General features: G+C 41.3%; 1 protein-coding gene across 1 annotated transcript in view; it reads left to right on the forward strand.

Moving 5' to 3' along the window:
* The window catches only part of USH1C (USH1 protein network component harmonin), a 120,892-nt gene that overhangs the window by 71,479 nt on the left and 33,591 nt on the right, over window positions 1-15,822 (forward strand). Inside the window, 1 exon segment of the mRNA XM_061610247.1 lies at window positions 11,237-11,361. Coding sequence (XP_061466231.1) covers window positions 11,237-11,361 — 125 coding nt within the window.

Genomic DNA, 15,822 nt, shown 5'->3' on the forward strand with positions numbered 1-15,822 from the left:
AATTATGATTTCCTTTTTATTTAATCTAAAAATATTTAAAATACATAAAAACAGCCAGGGGAAGATACTGGAGAAATATAAAATAAATACAAATAAAAAAGGGGGGGAGGTGAAAAGACCTTAAGTGTGCTACTCACCATCTCTCAGCCTATCCTCCCCTCAGGATGAAAACAATGGAGAACCATGACCACCTCCAGGAAGAAGGGCACACTTAAAACGTAGAGGAAAAAATGATCTACAACCATAGTGTGAAATCAAATACTTATTGGGACACAGTATGAAGAAATATTTATATAAACATGACTCTCAAATATGTTTATGAATTACACAATCTTTAAATATATTTATAGTGCAATCTGATGTTTGTTTACTCAGAAGCAAGTCCCAATATATTCAATGGGGCTTACTCAAACTGGGAAGTGTGCAGAGAACTACAGCCTCAAGTAATAAGAAACTTGTTCTTTCAACTTGTTCTTTTAAGTTGAGACCTTATCCAAGTCTGAGTCTGTGTTGGAATTGCTTTTTAATATTTTTTAAGCCTTTTCTTTTCTTTTCTAAATTTTTTAAAAGCTTTTAAAAACTATTTCCAAAGATGTTTTAATATATTTTGAAGTCTGTTTTTATGATGTTTTAAAGTGCTTTTAGTGCTTTTGTTTGCCGCCCTGGGCTCCTACTGGGAGGAAGGGCGGGATATAAATCAAATAATAAATAAATAAACTTCATTCACCCAACCCAAAATTCAGAATCATGCCTCTTTAGGCTGTTTTCCAACTGTTTATTCTTGCTTTATGGTTATTGGATTTTAAATGGCTTTATTTCTTGTTGTGAGCTGCCTTGGTTTCTTACCCTACCTCACAGGGTTGTTGGAAAGACTACACACACACACTGCAGATGTATAAATACCAGAGCTTGGAAAAGTTACTTTTTTTGAACTACAACTCCCATCAGCCCAATCCAGTGGCCATGCTGGCTGGGGCTGATGGGAGTTGTAGTTCAAAAAAGTAACTTTTCCAAGCTCTGATAAATACATACAGCCCATATAATAGTTTATTGTCAAACCAGTTGGTCATTGCAGAAAAATCAGTATTAGTTTTTAAAAAATCAGTATTCGTTTCCTACAGAATAAAAACTGTAATACCTAAGTAAGCCCTGCCTACTTGCTTTAAAATAGGACTGGAGGAGCGGGGAACAGAAAGACAACACAAACACAATTCTTTTTTACATTCACTCCAAAGTCCCATTGATTTTCAGCACATTCATAACCATGTCTACTCAAAAGTAAATCCTATTGAATTCAATGGGATTTACTCTGGAGATATGAGATTAGCAATGCTTTTACCCCCACAAAAGCAAGTATTGGGAAGGTTTTGAAAACACTGCCCAGGATCTGACTCCTACACACAAGAGGGGGAAAAACTGAAATATATATACTTACCCAATTTATGAGATTTTCAGATAAACGGGGGGGAAACCACAATTTTCTGGCCTTGCAATGAGGTTTACTAGACACTGCCACAGGTCAAACAAACACTTCACTGATTGGCTGCAATCCTGAACGGGCGGGGTTAAAGCTATGAAGTGCTATACAGTAGTTTAAAAAAAGATTTAACGGGGGCGGCTGACGTTTTTATGTATATCTCGAGAACCGGACCACCTAGAAACTTAATTTTTTAAAATTAAAGCTGAGAATCACCCCCCTCTGATGGTGTCACCTGGTGTGGTTTGCACCCCCCGCACCCCCCTAGTGACACCACAGGGGGGCAGCTGACGTTTTTATGTATATCTCGAGAACCAGACCACCTAGAAACTTAATTTTTTTTTAATTAAAGCTGAGAGTCACCCCCCTCTGATGGTGTCACCTGGTGCGGTCTGCACCCCCCGCACCCCCCTAGTGATGCCACTGTCTCCTAGAACCATCTCTGTCACTTGAGACTCAGGTAGCCTTGGTGGCATGGAGTGCCTTCTACCAACTTCATTTGGTGGCCCAGCTACGTCCCTATCTGGACAGGGATAACCTGGCTTCAGTTGTCCATGCTCTGGTAACCCCCAAGTTAGGTTACTGCAATGTGCTCTATGTGGGGCTGCCTTTGAAGATGGTTCAGAAACTGCAGCTTGTGCAAAATGCAGCGGCCACGTTGCTAACAGGGACCAGACTCTGGCCCGCTTGCATTGCCTGCCTGTATGTTTCTGAGCTCGATTCAAGGTGCTGGTTTTAACCTATAAAGCCTTACATGGCATAGGACCACAATACCTGATGGACCACCTCTCCCGACACAAACCCACCTATACACTACGCTCAACATCCAAGGCCTTCCTCCGGGTGCTTACTCTGAGGGAAGCTGGGAGTCTGGCAACAAGGGAGAGGGCTTCTCAGTGGTGGTCTCCAAGTTATGGAATGATCTTTTTGATGAGGTGTGCCTGATGCCAACACTGTTATCTTTTTGGCGCCAGGTCAAGACTTTCCTCGTCTCCCAGGCATTTTGTTGTTGTTGTTATGTGCCTTTAAGTCCATTACAACTTATGGCGACCCTATGAATCAGTGACCTCCAACAGCATCTGTCATGAACCACCCTGCATGTGTTTTTAAATTGCTTTTTAAAAATGTGTTTTTAAATTTGTATATTTGTTTTTAATGTTTTTAATTGTTGTAGACCACCCAGAGAGCTTTGGCTATGGGGCGGTATACAAACGTAATAAATAAATAAATAAATAAATATTTACTGCTGAGTGCTCCCATGTAACATCTCCACCACACTGGGCTCCCTTCTTCCTACAGTGGCTTTCTGGTGACTGGCTGGGCCTAAAGGCGCTTAAACCTTCTTGCCAGAAGCAGGTAGGCTAGAATCAATGTTCCTTACCCAAGCTGTCTAAGCAGATGAGAAGGAATGATTCCATCACTTCAGCTGGACCTAGAAACATCCTCATTTAGCTAAGATTTCTATCTTAATTTCCAATCAGACATTTTTTTTTGTTTGAGTGGTATTCTACAAGCAACTGTGGTTGATGCTTAATGTATCATGCTTAATGACATCACTAGGGCCTGCCCCTGAAATCTCAAGGTTTGGGATGCTTCTGACTGGCAACCCTAGGTGAGCCACTTCCATTAAGATCCCTGGATCAAGAATATACTCTGTGTTTAACTTACCTACCATCTTTATTGTTTGTTTATATATTGGCGTATACAGAGGACAGGTCTACGCTATATGCTGCTTACTTTGACACAGGGGAAACAACAAAGGAAAGGGAAGGAAGTAGAGATAGAATAAACTGGAAAGGAACTAGGGTTGCCAGATCAAAAGCATCCCAAAACCTGAGATTTTAGGGGTGGGCCCAAGTGATGTCATGGGGCGGGCCCAAGTGATGTCATTAAGCATGATACATTAAGCATCAATCACAGTTGCTTGGAGCGTACAATTAAAAAAATATCTGACTGGAAATTAAGCTAGACATCTTAGCTAAAAGATGGTGCTTGGGTAAGGAACATTTAATCTAGCCTACTTACTTTCGGCAAGAAGGGTTTAAGTGCCTTCAGGCCAGGCCAGTCAGCAGAAGGTCACTGTAGGAAGAAAGGAGCCTAGTGTTGTGGAGATGTTAGATGGGAGCATTCGGGAGTAAAGATGGATGCCTCTGAAGGCTGCAATTCTAAACACACGTACTAAGGGACTAAGCCCCCATACAACTCAACAGGACTTACTTCTGAGTAGATATAGTTTGGATTGTGCTGTTGGTAAAGCTTGACTAGGGATCCTCTGCAAAGACATCCATATCCAAGCAGGGTTGGCAACCCCCTGCCTGGAATGCCCTGCCCTTATCTTTTAATGTGGCTGCTCCAAACTTCTTTACAGATTTGACCCTTCACTTCAGCAAGAGGTCTGAGAAATGAGTAAGAGTAAGAAGATTCTCTACCCTTTCTGTCTGCATAGATGCCCTCATCCTTCCCCTGCACCCAGCAGAAGCTGGTCCAGGCAGGACACAGTGGCATCTCATAGAGGGCACTCTCCCCTTTCATGGGGTGTATGATTTGTCCTGGCCCAGAGCAGATTTTGGGGTGGGAACCCCCAATTACTTATTTTTCCTGTATGTCTTTTTCTGCTCTCTTCTGTGCCCTGTGCCCAGCAGAAGCCCTAGGCCTCGCGGGACGCAGTGGCATCTCGTAGAGGACACCCTCCCCTTTCCTGGGGTATATGATTTGTGCTGTCCCAGAGCAGATTTTGGGGTGGGTACCCCCAGTTATTTATTTTTTTCTATGTGTTTTTGTCCATTTTGATTTTGCATTGATGCACTCATGTGTGCCCGGTGCCCAGCAGAAGCTCTGGGCTGGATGGGATGCACTGGCATCTCGTAGAGGACACCCTCTCCTTTCCTGGGATATACGACTCATCCTGTCTCAGAGCAGATTTTGGGGTGGGCACCCCCAGTTACTTATTTTTTTCTACGTGCTTTTGTCCATTTTGATTTTGCATAGATGCCCTTCTCCGTGCCCTGCGCCAAGCAGAAGCTCTGGGCCAGGCGGAACGCAGTAGCATCTCGTAGAGGACACCCTCCCTTTTCATGGGGTGTATGATTTGCCCTGGCCCAGAGCAGATTTTGGGATGGGCACTGTGACGATCCCACCTTTGACTCCCCCTGTCAGGTTCCCACCTGGTTGTGGCTACCGCCTTTCACTAGGCACCACCTCAGGACACCACCAGTCAGGATCGTCGTTTTTATTTTTTCTCACTCCGCTCTAGCACAGATCTCACAAGATCCCACTGCTAGGCATCACCACCAGTCACTCCTTGTAAACAATACTGCTAGAGACTTTGCCTCAGTCTCTCTGTAGCTTGTTACTTTGTGTCTGGGTGCCCTTGCTGTCCACAACCCCCTTGTATCTTTGTCTATGAAGCATACAATCCTGGGTTGCTCTGGATACTTGATGATGTTACAATTTCTTCCTTCACTGCTGCCACCATTAGATACAGTTTCCCTTCAGCCTTGGTAATTACCCTGCCCTCCCTTCTGGTCTGTATATCCCCAGCCAAGGATCAGGCTTTTGGTAAACCAATAAAAGTATTTATTTGATAACACTAGGAAATAACAAGATTACTTTAGGAAAGTTTAACAAGCGTATGGTTTCATATAGTGTCACTCTTATGTTTCCAGTTATATATATTCTGTCCAAATATCAGCCTAATAGAATCCAAACCTCCCTCAGAACTCTGTCAACTCAATCCCAACTGCCTCCCACTTCAACTCTTTTCCAATCACTCTCCTCTCAACTCCCCCCAACAACCTCTCCAACTCAACTGTCATCCTCTCATTTATACCTTCAGCCATTCAAACACTCAGCTAATCATCATCCAACATTCTCCAGCATTCTAGTCCATGTACATTCTAGCCTCCGAACCAAGATGGGAGAACTGGAGTGCTTGGTCTTAGAGGAGAGCATTGATATAGTGAGCATAACGGAGACCTGGTGAGATGGAAAAAACCAGTGGGATACGGTTATCCCTGGATATAAACTATATCGGAAGGACAGGGAAGGACGTATTGGTGGCGGAGTCGCTCTATACGTGAAAGAAGGCATTGAATCCAGCAAGCTCGAAACCCCAAAAGACGCAGACTCCTCCACAGAATCGTTGTGGGTGGTGATACCATGCCCCAGGAGGGACTTAATACTGGGAACGATCTATCGTCCCCCTGATCAAAATGCTCAGGGAGACCTTGAGATGAGATATGAAATTGAGGAAGCATCCAAACTAGGAAATGTGGTAGTAATGGGTGACTTCAACTACCCGGACATAGACTGGCCGCATATGTGTTCCAGTCATGACAAAGAAGCAAAGTTTCTAGATATTCTAAATGACTATGCCCTAGACCAGTTGGTCATGGAACCGACCAGAGGGACGGCAACCCTGGACTTAATCCTCAGTGGGGACCAGGACCTGGTGCGAGATGTAAGTGTTGTTGAACCGATTGGGAGCAGTGACCACAGTGCTATTAAATTAAACATACATGTAAATGGCCAATTGCCAAGAAAATCCAACACAGTCACATTTGACTTCAAAAGAGGAAACTTCACAAAAATGAGGGGATTGGTAAAAAGAAAGCTGAAAAACAAAGTCCAGAGGGTCACATCACTCGAAAATGCTTGGAAGTTGTTTAAAAACACTATATTAGAAGCTCAACTGGAGTGCATACCGCAGATCAGAAAAGGTACCGCCAGGGCCAAGAAGATGCCAGCATGGTTAACGAGCAAAGTCAAGGAAGCTCTTAGAGGCAAAAAGTCTTCCTTCAGAAAATGGAAGTCTTGTCCGAATGAAGAAAATAAAACAGAACACAAACTCTGGCAAAAGAAATGCAAGAAGACAGTAAGGGATGCTAAAAAAGAATTTGAGGAGCACATTGCTAAGAACATAAAAACCAACAACAAAAAATTCTATAAATACATTCAAAGCAGGAGACCATCTAGGGAGGCAATTGGACCCTTGGATGATAAGGGAGTCAAAGGTGTACTAAAGAACGATAAGGAGATTGCAGAGAAGCTAAATGAATTCTTTGCATCTGTCTTCACAGTGGAAGATATAGGGCAGATCCCTGAACCTGAACTAACATTTGCAGGAAGGAATTCTGAGGAACTGAGACAAATAGTGGTAACGAGAGAGGAAGTTCTAGGCTTAATGGACAATATAAAAACTGACAAATCACCGGGCCCGGATGGCATCCACCCGAGAGTTCTCAAAGAACTCAAATGTGAAATTGCTGATCTGCTAACTAAAATATGTAACTTGTCCCTCGGGTCCTCCTCCGTGCCTGAGGACTGGAAAGTGGCAAATGTAACGCCAATCTTCAAAAAGGGATCCAGAGGGGATCCCGGAAATTACAGGCCAGTTAGCTTAACTTCTGTCCCTGGAAAACTGGTAGAAAGTATGATTAAAGCTAGATTAACTAAGCACATAGAAGAACAAGCCTTGCTGAAGCAGAGCCAGCATGGCTTCTGCAAGGGAAAGTCCTGTCTCAGTAACCTATTAAAATTCTTTGAGAGTGTCAACAAGCATATAGATAGAGGTGATCCAGTGGACATAGTGTACTTAGACTTTCAAAAAGCGTTTGACAAGGTACCTCACCAAAGACTTCTGAGGAAGCTTAGCAGTCATGGAATAAGAGGAGAGGTCCTCTTGTGGATAAGGAATTGGTTAAGAAGCAGAAAGCAGAGAGTAGGAATAAACGGACAGTTCTCCCAATGGAGGGCTGTAGAAAGTGGAGTCCCTCAAGGATCGGTATTGGGACCTGTACTTTTCAACTTGTTCATTAATGACCTAGAATTAGGAGTGAGCAGTGAAGTGGCCATGTTTGCTGACGACACTAAATTGTTCAGGGTTGTTAAAACAAAAAGGGATTGTGAAGAGCTCCAAAAAGACCTCTCCAAACTGAGTGAATGGGCGGAAAAATGGCAAATGCAATTCAATATAAACAAGTGTAAAATTATGCATATTGGAGCAAAAAATCTGAATTTCACATATACGCTCATGGGGTCTGAACTGGCGGTGACCGACCAGGAGAGAGACCTCGGGGTTGTAGTGGACAGCACGATGAAAATGTCGACCCAGTGTGCGGCAGCTGTGAAAAAGGCAAATTCCATGCTAGCGATAATTAGGAAAGGTATTGAAAATAAAACAGCCGATATCATAATGCCGTTGTATAAATCTATGGTGCGGCCGCATTTGGAATACTGTGTACAGTTCTGGTCGCCTCATCTCAAAAAGGATATTATAGAGTTGGAAAAGGTTCAGAAGAGGGCAACCAGAATGATCAAGGGGATGGAGCGACTCCCTTACGAGGAAAGGTTGCAGCATTTGGGGCTTTTTAGTTTAGAGAAAAGGCGGTTCAGAGGAGACATGATAGAAGTGTATAAAATTATGCATGGCATTGAGAAAGTGGATAGAGAAAAGTTCTTCTCCCTCTCTCATAATACTAGAACTCGTGGACATTCAAAGAAGCTGAATGTTGGAGGATTCAGGACAGACAAAAGGAAGTACTTCTTTACTCAGCGCATAGTTAAACTATGGAATTTGCTCCCACAAGATGCAGTAATGGCCACCAGCTTGGACGGCTTTAAAAGAAGATTAGACAAATTCATGGAGGACAGGGCTATCAATGGCTACTAGCCATGATGGCTGTGCTCTGCCAGCCTAGTCAGAGGCAGCATGCTTCTGAAAACCAGTTGCTGGAAGCCTCAGGAGGGGAGAGTGTTCTTGCACTCGGGTCCTGCTTGCAGGCTTCCCCCAGGCACCTGGTTGGCCACTGTGAGAACAGGACGTTGGACTAGATGGGCCACTGGCCTGATCCAGCAGGCTCTTCTTATGTTCTTATGTTCTTACTCCCCCTTCACTTACCATATATCTCTATATAAACCCGCACTTACCATATTTACAGGTTTTAACATATAAGGAAATCACAGGCACCCCCAGTTACTTATTTTTTTCTACGTGTTTTTGTCCATTTTGATTTTGCATAGATGCCCTCCTCCGTGCCCTGCGCCCAGCAGAAGCTCTGGGCAGGCGGGACGCAGTGGCATCTCATAGAGGACACCCTCCCCTTTCCTGGGGTATATGATTTGTCCTTCCCAGAGCAGATTTTGGGGTGGGCACCCCCTGTTACTTATTTTTTATGATTTTATGACATCATTATGTATTTATGATAATATCAGAAGCCTGATGATTTTGATTGCATAAATGTGTTGTTATTCTTGATGGGGAGAGTCCCCCGATCACAGTGATATATCATACAGGGTACCCCAACATATATTTTGGGGTTCAGAGACATGTTAAGTTTGGTCTGAAGTTGCTGTAGTTGTCAACTCTTCTTTTTTAGTGTTTTGAACTTTCAAGCAAATAAGGAACTGGGAGCTAGGAACCAACTTCAGGGTCGTATCAGTTAAACAGATTAACCACTCGCGGGGGGGCGGCTGACATTTTGGTGTATATCTCGGGAACCAGACCACCTAGAAACTTAATGTTTTTTTTAAATTGAAGCTGAGAGTCTGGAGATTAAGGGGTGCTAGTCAGAGAGCCAAAGGGCCCCCCAAAAACCAGAGACTCTGGCCAAAAACCAGAGACCTGGTAACTCTAGAAGGAACATGCAGCTGTTTCATCTGCATGTGCTTTAGGTTACTTGCAGGCTAAGTTATAGTAGGGTGTGGGAACTAGGGGTGATGCCAAAAGCTTTACTTGAAGGAAGTAAGATCAAGATGGGAAGGGGGGGTAAGTGCATCAGCACAATTCTCATTCTCAGCTGAGATCATTAAGTACAAACCAGGCCATTATAAACATTCTTTCCCTACGTGTGGATTTGGATCTTGTTTTAATGAACTCCAGTTCCCAAAGTAAAAACAACAACATAGAGCCTCATGAGGCTCTGTGATTGTTTCTGGGGCATTCCCCACATAAATTATGAGTAGATTGATGACATATTAGCCCTCTTAAAAGCCTCTAACCATGATAAAAGTCATGGTAAGGTTTGCTAAAATTATATTGTCTCATGCTATTGTTTAGCTGTGTTAACAATATATTAACTCACACCATGTCATAGGTATGTATTCTATTCCTTCCACTTTTTTTTCTTTCTTTTTTTTGCATTTTATGAGCTCTGAAAAAAACCTGGTTTTTAAAGATCTGGGTTTTTTACATGTAACAAGTTTAAAAAAAAAATGGTTTCTTGGCCTAAGAAAATGATTCCTTGGTACAGACCTGTGGGTAAAATCTTGTTGCAGGTAAGAAGTCTGTTCTCACTAAAGGAGATGATCTCATGCTAGTGGAGCATCTGTGTTATCTGTGCTTCAGGGTCAGGGAATGAGGCCTGCTAACTGGGAACTCAGTTCAGCTGTGGAAATGCACGTCCTCCATGGCACTAGAAAGTTCCAGCTCAGAATCCTTCTGATTTGCCCTTGTAATTCACTCTGGTTGCTATGCTTTTTACTATAAAGCTGGCCTCACCTGGTGCCCACATTTTTCTTGATTTATACTTTTGCAACACCTTGGTTGTTGTGTGCCTTTGTTGCTGGTAGGGTCGATGCTTTAATGCTCTGTATGGTATTTTTAGAACTAGGAATAGTTAGCTTATTTGTTTTATTCTCTTTTATAATTCCTAAATGTATTCCTAATGGTGTTTTCTGCCTATATTCTTATGGGTGCTATGGTTTTCTTTTATGCTGCTATTTGTAATTATTCTCAGTAAATCTACCTCTTTCATTACTGGTGTATCTTCTTAGAAAAACCTTGGTACTAAATTCCAGTTTCTTGACCATCTTGGTTAACTGTTATTGAGTAACCTGTTCGCTTGGGGCTCCAGGAAGCAGAGAGTCTAGCTCTTGCTCCATTTGGAATCCCAGGGATGTCCAGTAAAGGCTAGGAGTATCTTGGCCTAGTCTGGATGGGCATAAGGAGTGGTGGTAGCATGCTAACTTGCAGTATTGGTTTCTACAGCCTGGTAAGTTGGCAATGCTGGTGTATATAGGAGCCCAGTGAGTTTGGGAGCCCAGTGATCTTGACAAGCAGCACTCATGCAAAAAAGGATTTATTTGCATGTCTAATATATGGAGAATAATACTGCTTGTACATGTAGATGATATTAAGACTATAGAAAATTGCACTTGCCTGGGGCCTTTGCACCCTGTTAAGAAGACAGAAAACTGAATCTGGCTTATATCTGTAATTAAAACACTTCTAGGTTTTTGTGTTTTATGTTTTAATATTTTTAAAGTGATAAGTAATATTTTTAAGTATTTGTGAATGATGAAAGATAAAATGGTTCCCACTAATTGTAAGCCAAACTATGGTTTAGCATGAACAAGGAAGTGTGCAGGTACACAGAGCAAAAATCAATACTGCTTCACTCCTCTTGTCCTGCTGCAGTAATAAGCTGTGGTTTGGCTAGTATTACTTGCACACCTGGGCTCATGGTTTATCATGCTCCAAAGAAACCATGAGCTGTAGTGAAAGTTTGTTCTTGCCTTTCGGCTCATGGTTTGTTTTGGGGAGACAAACCTCTAGTCTGGGTTCACATATAATCCCAAATCAAACCATGGCTTAGCTCTAGATAGTGGAGCAGTAATGGGGGAGAAGCAAAGTGGCCATGATTGTTATTCTGTGTACCCACAGTCTTGCTTCCCTGTTCTTAACCGTACATGTAAACTGGGCCAATCGGTCTCCATTTTTTTAAAAAAAAATCCAGTTAAATACTTTATACTCCTTCCTAGGATAAAGGCAGAGGAAGAGAAATTTAAAAAGCAATGGGAAGAAGATTGGGGCCATAAAGAGCCATCAAAGCCTCCCAAAACTGTAGTTGCAGAAGTACATCCTCCTCCTCATCCTAAACATCGAAGTAAGTAATGCTTTTCATTCAAGCATGATTAGAATTGTGCATCATTAACTCCGACATACAGCTCTGTATTTCTCTCAAAACATCTGCCTGGTGAGGAGCTAATGCCTTTGTACTCTGGAAATGAGTGCCTGGTGTAGTCATTGATTTTGCCTTTCTATTAATTTGATTAAATGCTACATATTTAGAAGGAAGATAACAATGAACTAAGGAAGAAAAACTACAACTCAGTTTTCCACCCCACATCCAAACAAGAAATAGGTCCAAGAAATCTTTACAGTTTGCCTGACTGTCCAATCTTATGCAATCATTTTAGCTGCTGTGCTGTGACTTCCAGGTATAGTGAACAGCTGGCCTGGAATTTCAGTTCAATCTATAGTAGCACTGCCCAATCCCTTTTTGGGATTGCACCATAACTGCACCATAATGCCCACTTCCTTTTGTATAATATTAAGTAAAAGTGTTTAAAATTCACATTTTCTTGCTTGAATTGTAGAGTTCCATCTGATTGCTAATTATATAGCAACTGAATATCTGTTTTCTCTATCAATTGGCTCCATTATATGAATCCCCCACAACTCCCCAACCATATTATACCAATGTCATCTCCGTTCAAAACACCAATGCTGACAAGCATAATTTATAAAATATGGGGAACAATGAACAAATACTGAATAAGTGCTTAGAAAACGCTGATGAAAATCACACAAACATACAAAAATTAAAACATGCTGTGTATACAAATGTGTTGAACACCATATGATAGACATGTTGTATACATGCTGTAATACATGCTGTAAATATTGATCTTGATTTGAACATAGGTCTTCTCAAGGTCCCAATATAATCCTGTTTCACAACAAGCAATTCTTCAGAAATTACACATCTTTGTAATGGAATCTCAGTAACTGGTCCCAGGCTATGGTCTGAAGGCACATAAGGCCAGCTCCCTGCTGAAGGCAGGGTCAAGTCTGGTCAGTGCCTGGATGGGAGACAGCCTGGAAACCATATGTAAGCCGGCTTAGGTTTCTATCATGAAAAGAAACGCAGGGTATAAATGTAATAAATAAACTGTAAAGAGATAATACATGTCCCATATGAGGTTACACATTTCCAGTATCAACATTTTAATAACACTAATACAAATACATAAACAACGGGAAATGGTGGTTTAAAAGGTTTGCAAGCTCACTGCCTCAGAGCAACACATGCCATGGGGCAAAGATTAGAACTGGAAGTGTTATTTAATTTTACTTGGATGTCTCTCACAACAAAACATATCATTTCTCGAGAGGAGGACATAGCTGAGAAACAACGGAAAGCCTTTCAGTAATAACCATACTACACCAGGCAAATTTGGAAAGAAAGTAAATCCAAATGTCAACCCACTAGTAGCAGTTCAAATCACTCTAGTGTTGGTGAGTTGTTCAAGCAGATGTGTTAACTTCACTCATAAGAGTTTTTTATTAAGGGAAATTTAGGTTGAGTGGTTAATGTGCATAATAACCGGACATTGTGCACATTCCCCAGGCCTTGCGTGCACATAATCCGTTCATGAGGAGGGAAGTGTGCACATTTCCCGGTCAATGTGTACAATCCCCAACAGGCCTTGGTGAATGTGCATATATCGACTGATTTTTGCACATTGTCTCGTCATTATGTATATTCTCCAAGACGATTTGAGGAATGTGCCAACCTCAACAGAATTTTGTACATTCTCCAGTCAGTATGCATAGTCTCCAAGAAACATGCCTTTGTTTTCTATTGCTGGTTCAGAGAAATATGCACTTTGCACTTCCTGAGCTGTTTCTGGCCCACTGCCTAATCTTACAAGGCCCTTCCATTGAGCAGCTGAGCTGAGGGAAGAAAAGATTGCTGCCCTGGGCTCCTGCTGGGAAAAAGGGCAGAATATAAATCTAATAAACAAATAAAGGATGGAGCTCCAAATTAACATTTTTGAGGATTGTGTACACTGATTGGGAAATGTGCACATTTCCCTCTTCATGGAGACTTCTGGAATGTGCACAATGATCGGTCATTATGCCCATTAACCATTCAACCTACATTACCCTTAACATATATATATTTCCCTTAAAGACACATTTATTCATCCATGTGGTGACTAAATGTTATATAAATTTCTTTAAAGGCACATTATCCTTCAAAATTAACAAATAAGGAGGAATGGCATACAATCATTACTCAAAGAAAGACACCAATTCTAGAATGGCATGTAATCCCTTGGGCATCACAGTATCCAGGTTAAAAATCCATTCTGTTTCCTTGCACAAAAGCAGATTATCATAGTTACACCAATTATATTTATGTGCATAAACTCAGTAACTAAAACCCCAAAATTATTATGGTCATGAGAATGATCAATGAAGTGTTGTATGAAAGGCACATTCAGAACCTGATTCTTTAATTTAGAACAATGTTCTATGATCCAAGTTCTAATACTATGCTAGGTCTTATCCACATATAAAAGCCTACATGGACAAATGATGATGTAATCAACCCATTTAGTGGAACAGTTGGAGGAATTGCATAACAAAATGCTGATGATCCTTTGGATGTTCAAAAGTTTGGGTTTGAATAGGTAAAGCACACACTGAACATCTACCACATTTAAAGTGACCTTGAAACTGGATATCAGTAGTAATAGGAGGGACAATATCAGAGTGGATTAAATAGTCCCTAAGATATCTTGTATGTCTAAATCCAATACATGGCACAATACTGCAAGCAGGTATTTATTTATTTATTTTATTACATTTATATACCGCCCTATAGCCAAAGCTCTCTGGGCAGTTTACAGCAATTAAAAAAAATAAAACAAATATACAAATTTTAAAACACAAAAAACAATTTAAAAACACAATTTTTTAAAAAGATTTTTAAAAACAATTTAAAAACAAATGCTAAAATGCCTGGGAGAAGAGGAAAGTCTTGACCTGGCGCCAAAAAGATAACAGTGTTGGCGCCAGGCGCACCTCATCAGAATGATCATTCCATAATTTGGGGGCCACCACTGAGAAGGCCCTCTCTCTTGTTGCCAGACTCCCAGCTTCCCTCGGAGTAGGCACCTGGAGGAGGGCCTTAGATGTTGAGTGTAGTGTACAGGTGGGTTCATGTCGGGAGAGGCAGTCCATCAGGTATTGTGGATTTAAGCCGTGTAAGGCTTTGTAGGTTAAAACCAGCACCTTGAATTGAGCTCGGAAACATACAGGCAGCAAATGCAAGTGGGCCAGAATTGGTTTTATGTGTCCGAACTGTCTGGTCCCTGTTACCAATGTGGCCACTGCATTTTGCACAAGCTGCAGTTTCCGAACTGTCTTCAAAGGCAGCCCCATGTAGAGCTCATTGCAGTAATCTGGCTTGGAAGTTACCAGAGCATGGACAACTGAAGCCAGGTATGTTGCTCACAATATGTCAGTATTTACACATGATTCTCATGATAACAGAGAATAAGTGAGAATACTCTAAGGAACATGTCATCCTATTCCCAAGGCTCCTAGCAGAATCTCTTAATAGCTTGGATCTAGAAATTGTATCTGCACAACTTTCAGCATCTCTGATAATAGTCATAGGATAGCCCCTGTCCACCAACTGATGTCTAAATCTGATTCTTTCTCCTGCAAGGAATTCCTTTTAAGACATAAGTATTGTCCATATGGTAAATTCCTGCATAAGTATGATGGATGAAAGGATGAAAAGTGCAAAAGAGAATGTCTCATCAGTAAATTTAATAAATGTTCTCAGGTATAACTGACCCTGCGGATGATATATTTCTGTATCTAAAAATGGAATACTGTGCTTATTAAAATGAAAAGAACATTTTATAGTGGTATGTATAATATTCATCCACATGAAAAAATATATTGTCACCCATGTTAGTTGAAAAATACCCTGAAAATATCATTATACAGCCACAAGAGTGGCTGTATACTGTAGTCAGTGTGGATTTTTCACATTCCACAAAGTTAAATTGAAAATACCGTCATGCCATTCTGATGCTTCCCATAAGCTCATTTCAAGACAAAACCTTACAAAACATACAGTCCAGAACTCAGAAACGCTTGCTTAACAACCCTTTAAATTTTCATGGTGATACATGAAACAGTCAGAGAGAATAGAGAGTTCAAAGTATAAAAAGAGAGAAAAAAAACCCAGAGCCCTTTTGGACTTTTTTCTGTCAGAGTTCTCATAATCTATTGAAATTCATTAAAAATCAGCCATATTCACAGAATACCTGTAATCCTATTACTGACCTCACCCCATACTCTGACCTTCATCTTCTGCTGTTTAAAATTTTAAAAAATGCCTAGCTGATTTTTAATTAATTTAAGAAATTGTTCATTGAACTGAATGATAGTGTCGGGCATGCTCAGTAAGAATCAACTGTCAGTGTTCTAAAAGTCAGACTCACAGATGCTTTGCTTGGCTAATCAGGGCCACACCCAC

The sequence above is a fragment of the Rhineura floridana genome, chromosome 2 (assembly GCF_030035675.1).
Source record: "Rhineura floridana isolate rRhiFlo1 chromosome 2, rRhiFlo1.hap2, whole genome shotgun sequence".
In the NCBI taxonomy this organism is placed as follows: Eukaryota; Metazoa; Chordata; class Lepidosauria; order Squamata; family Rhineuridae; genus Rhineura; species Rhineura floridana.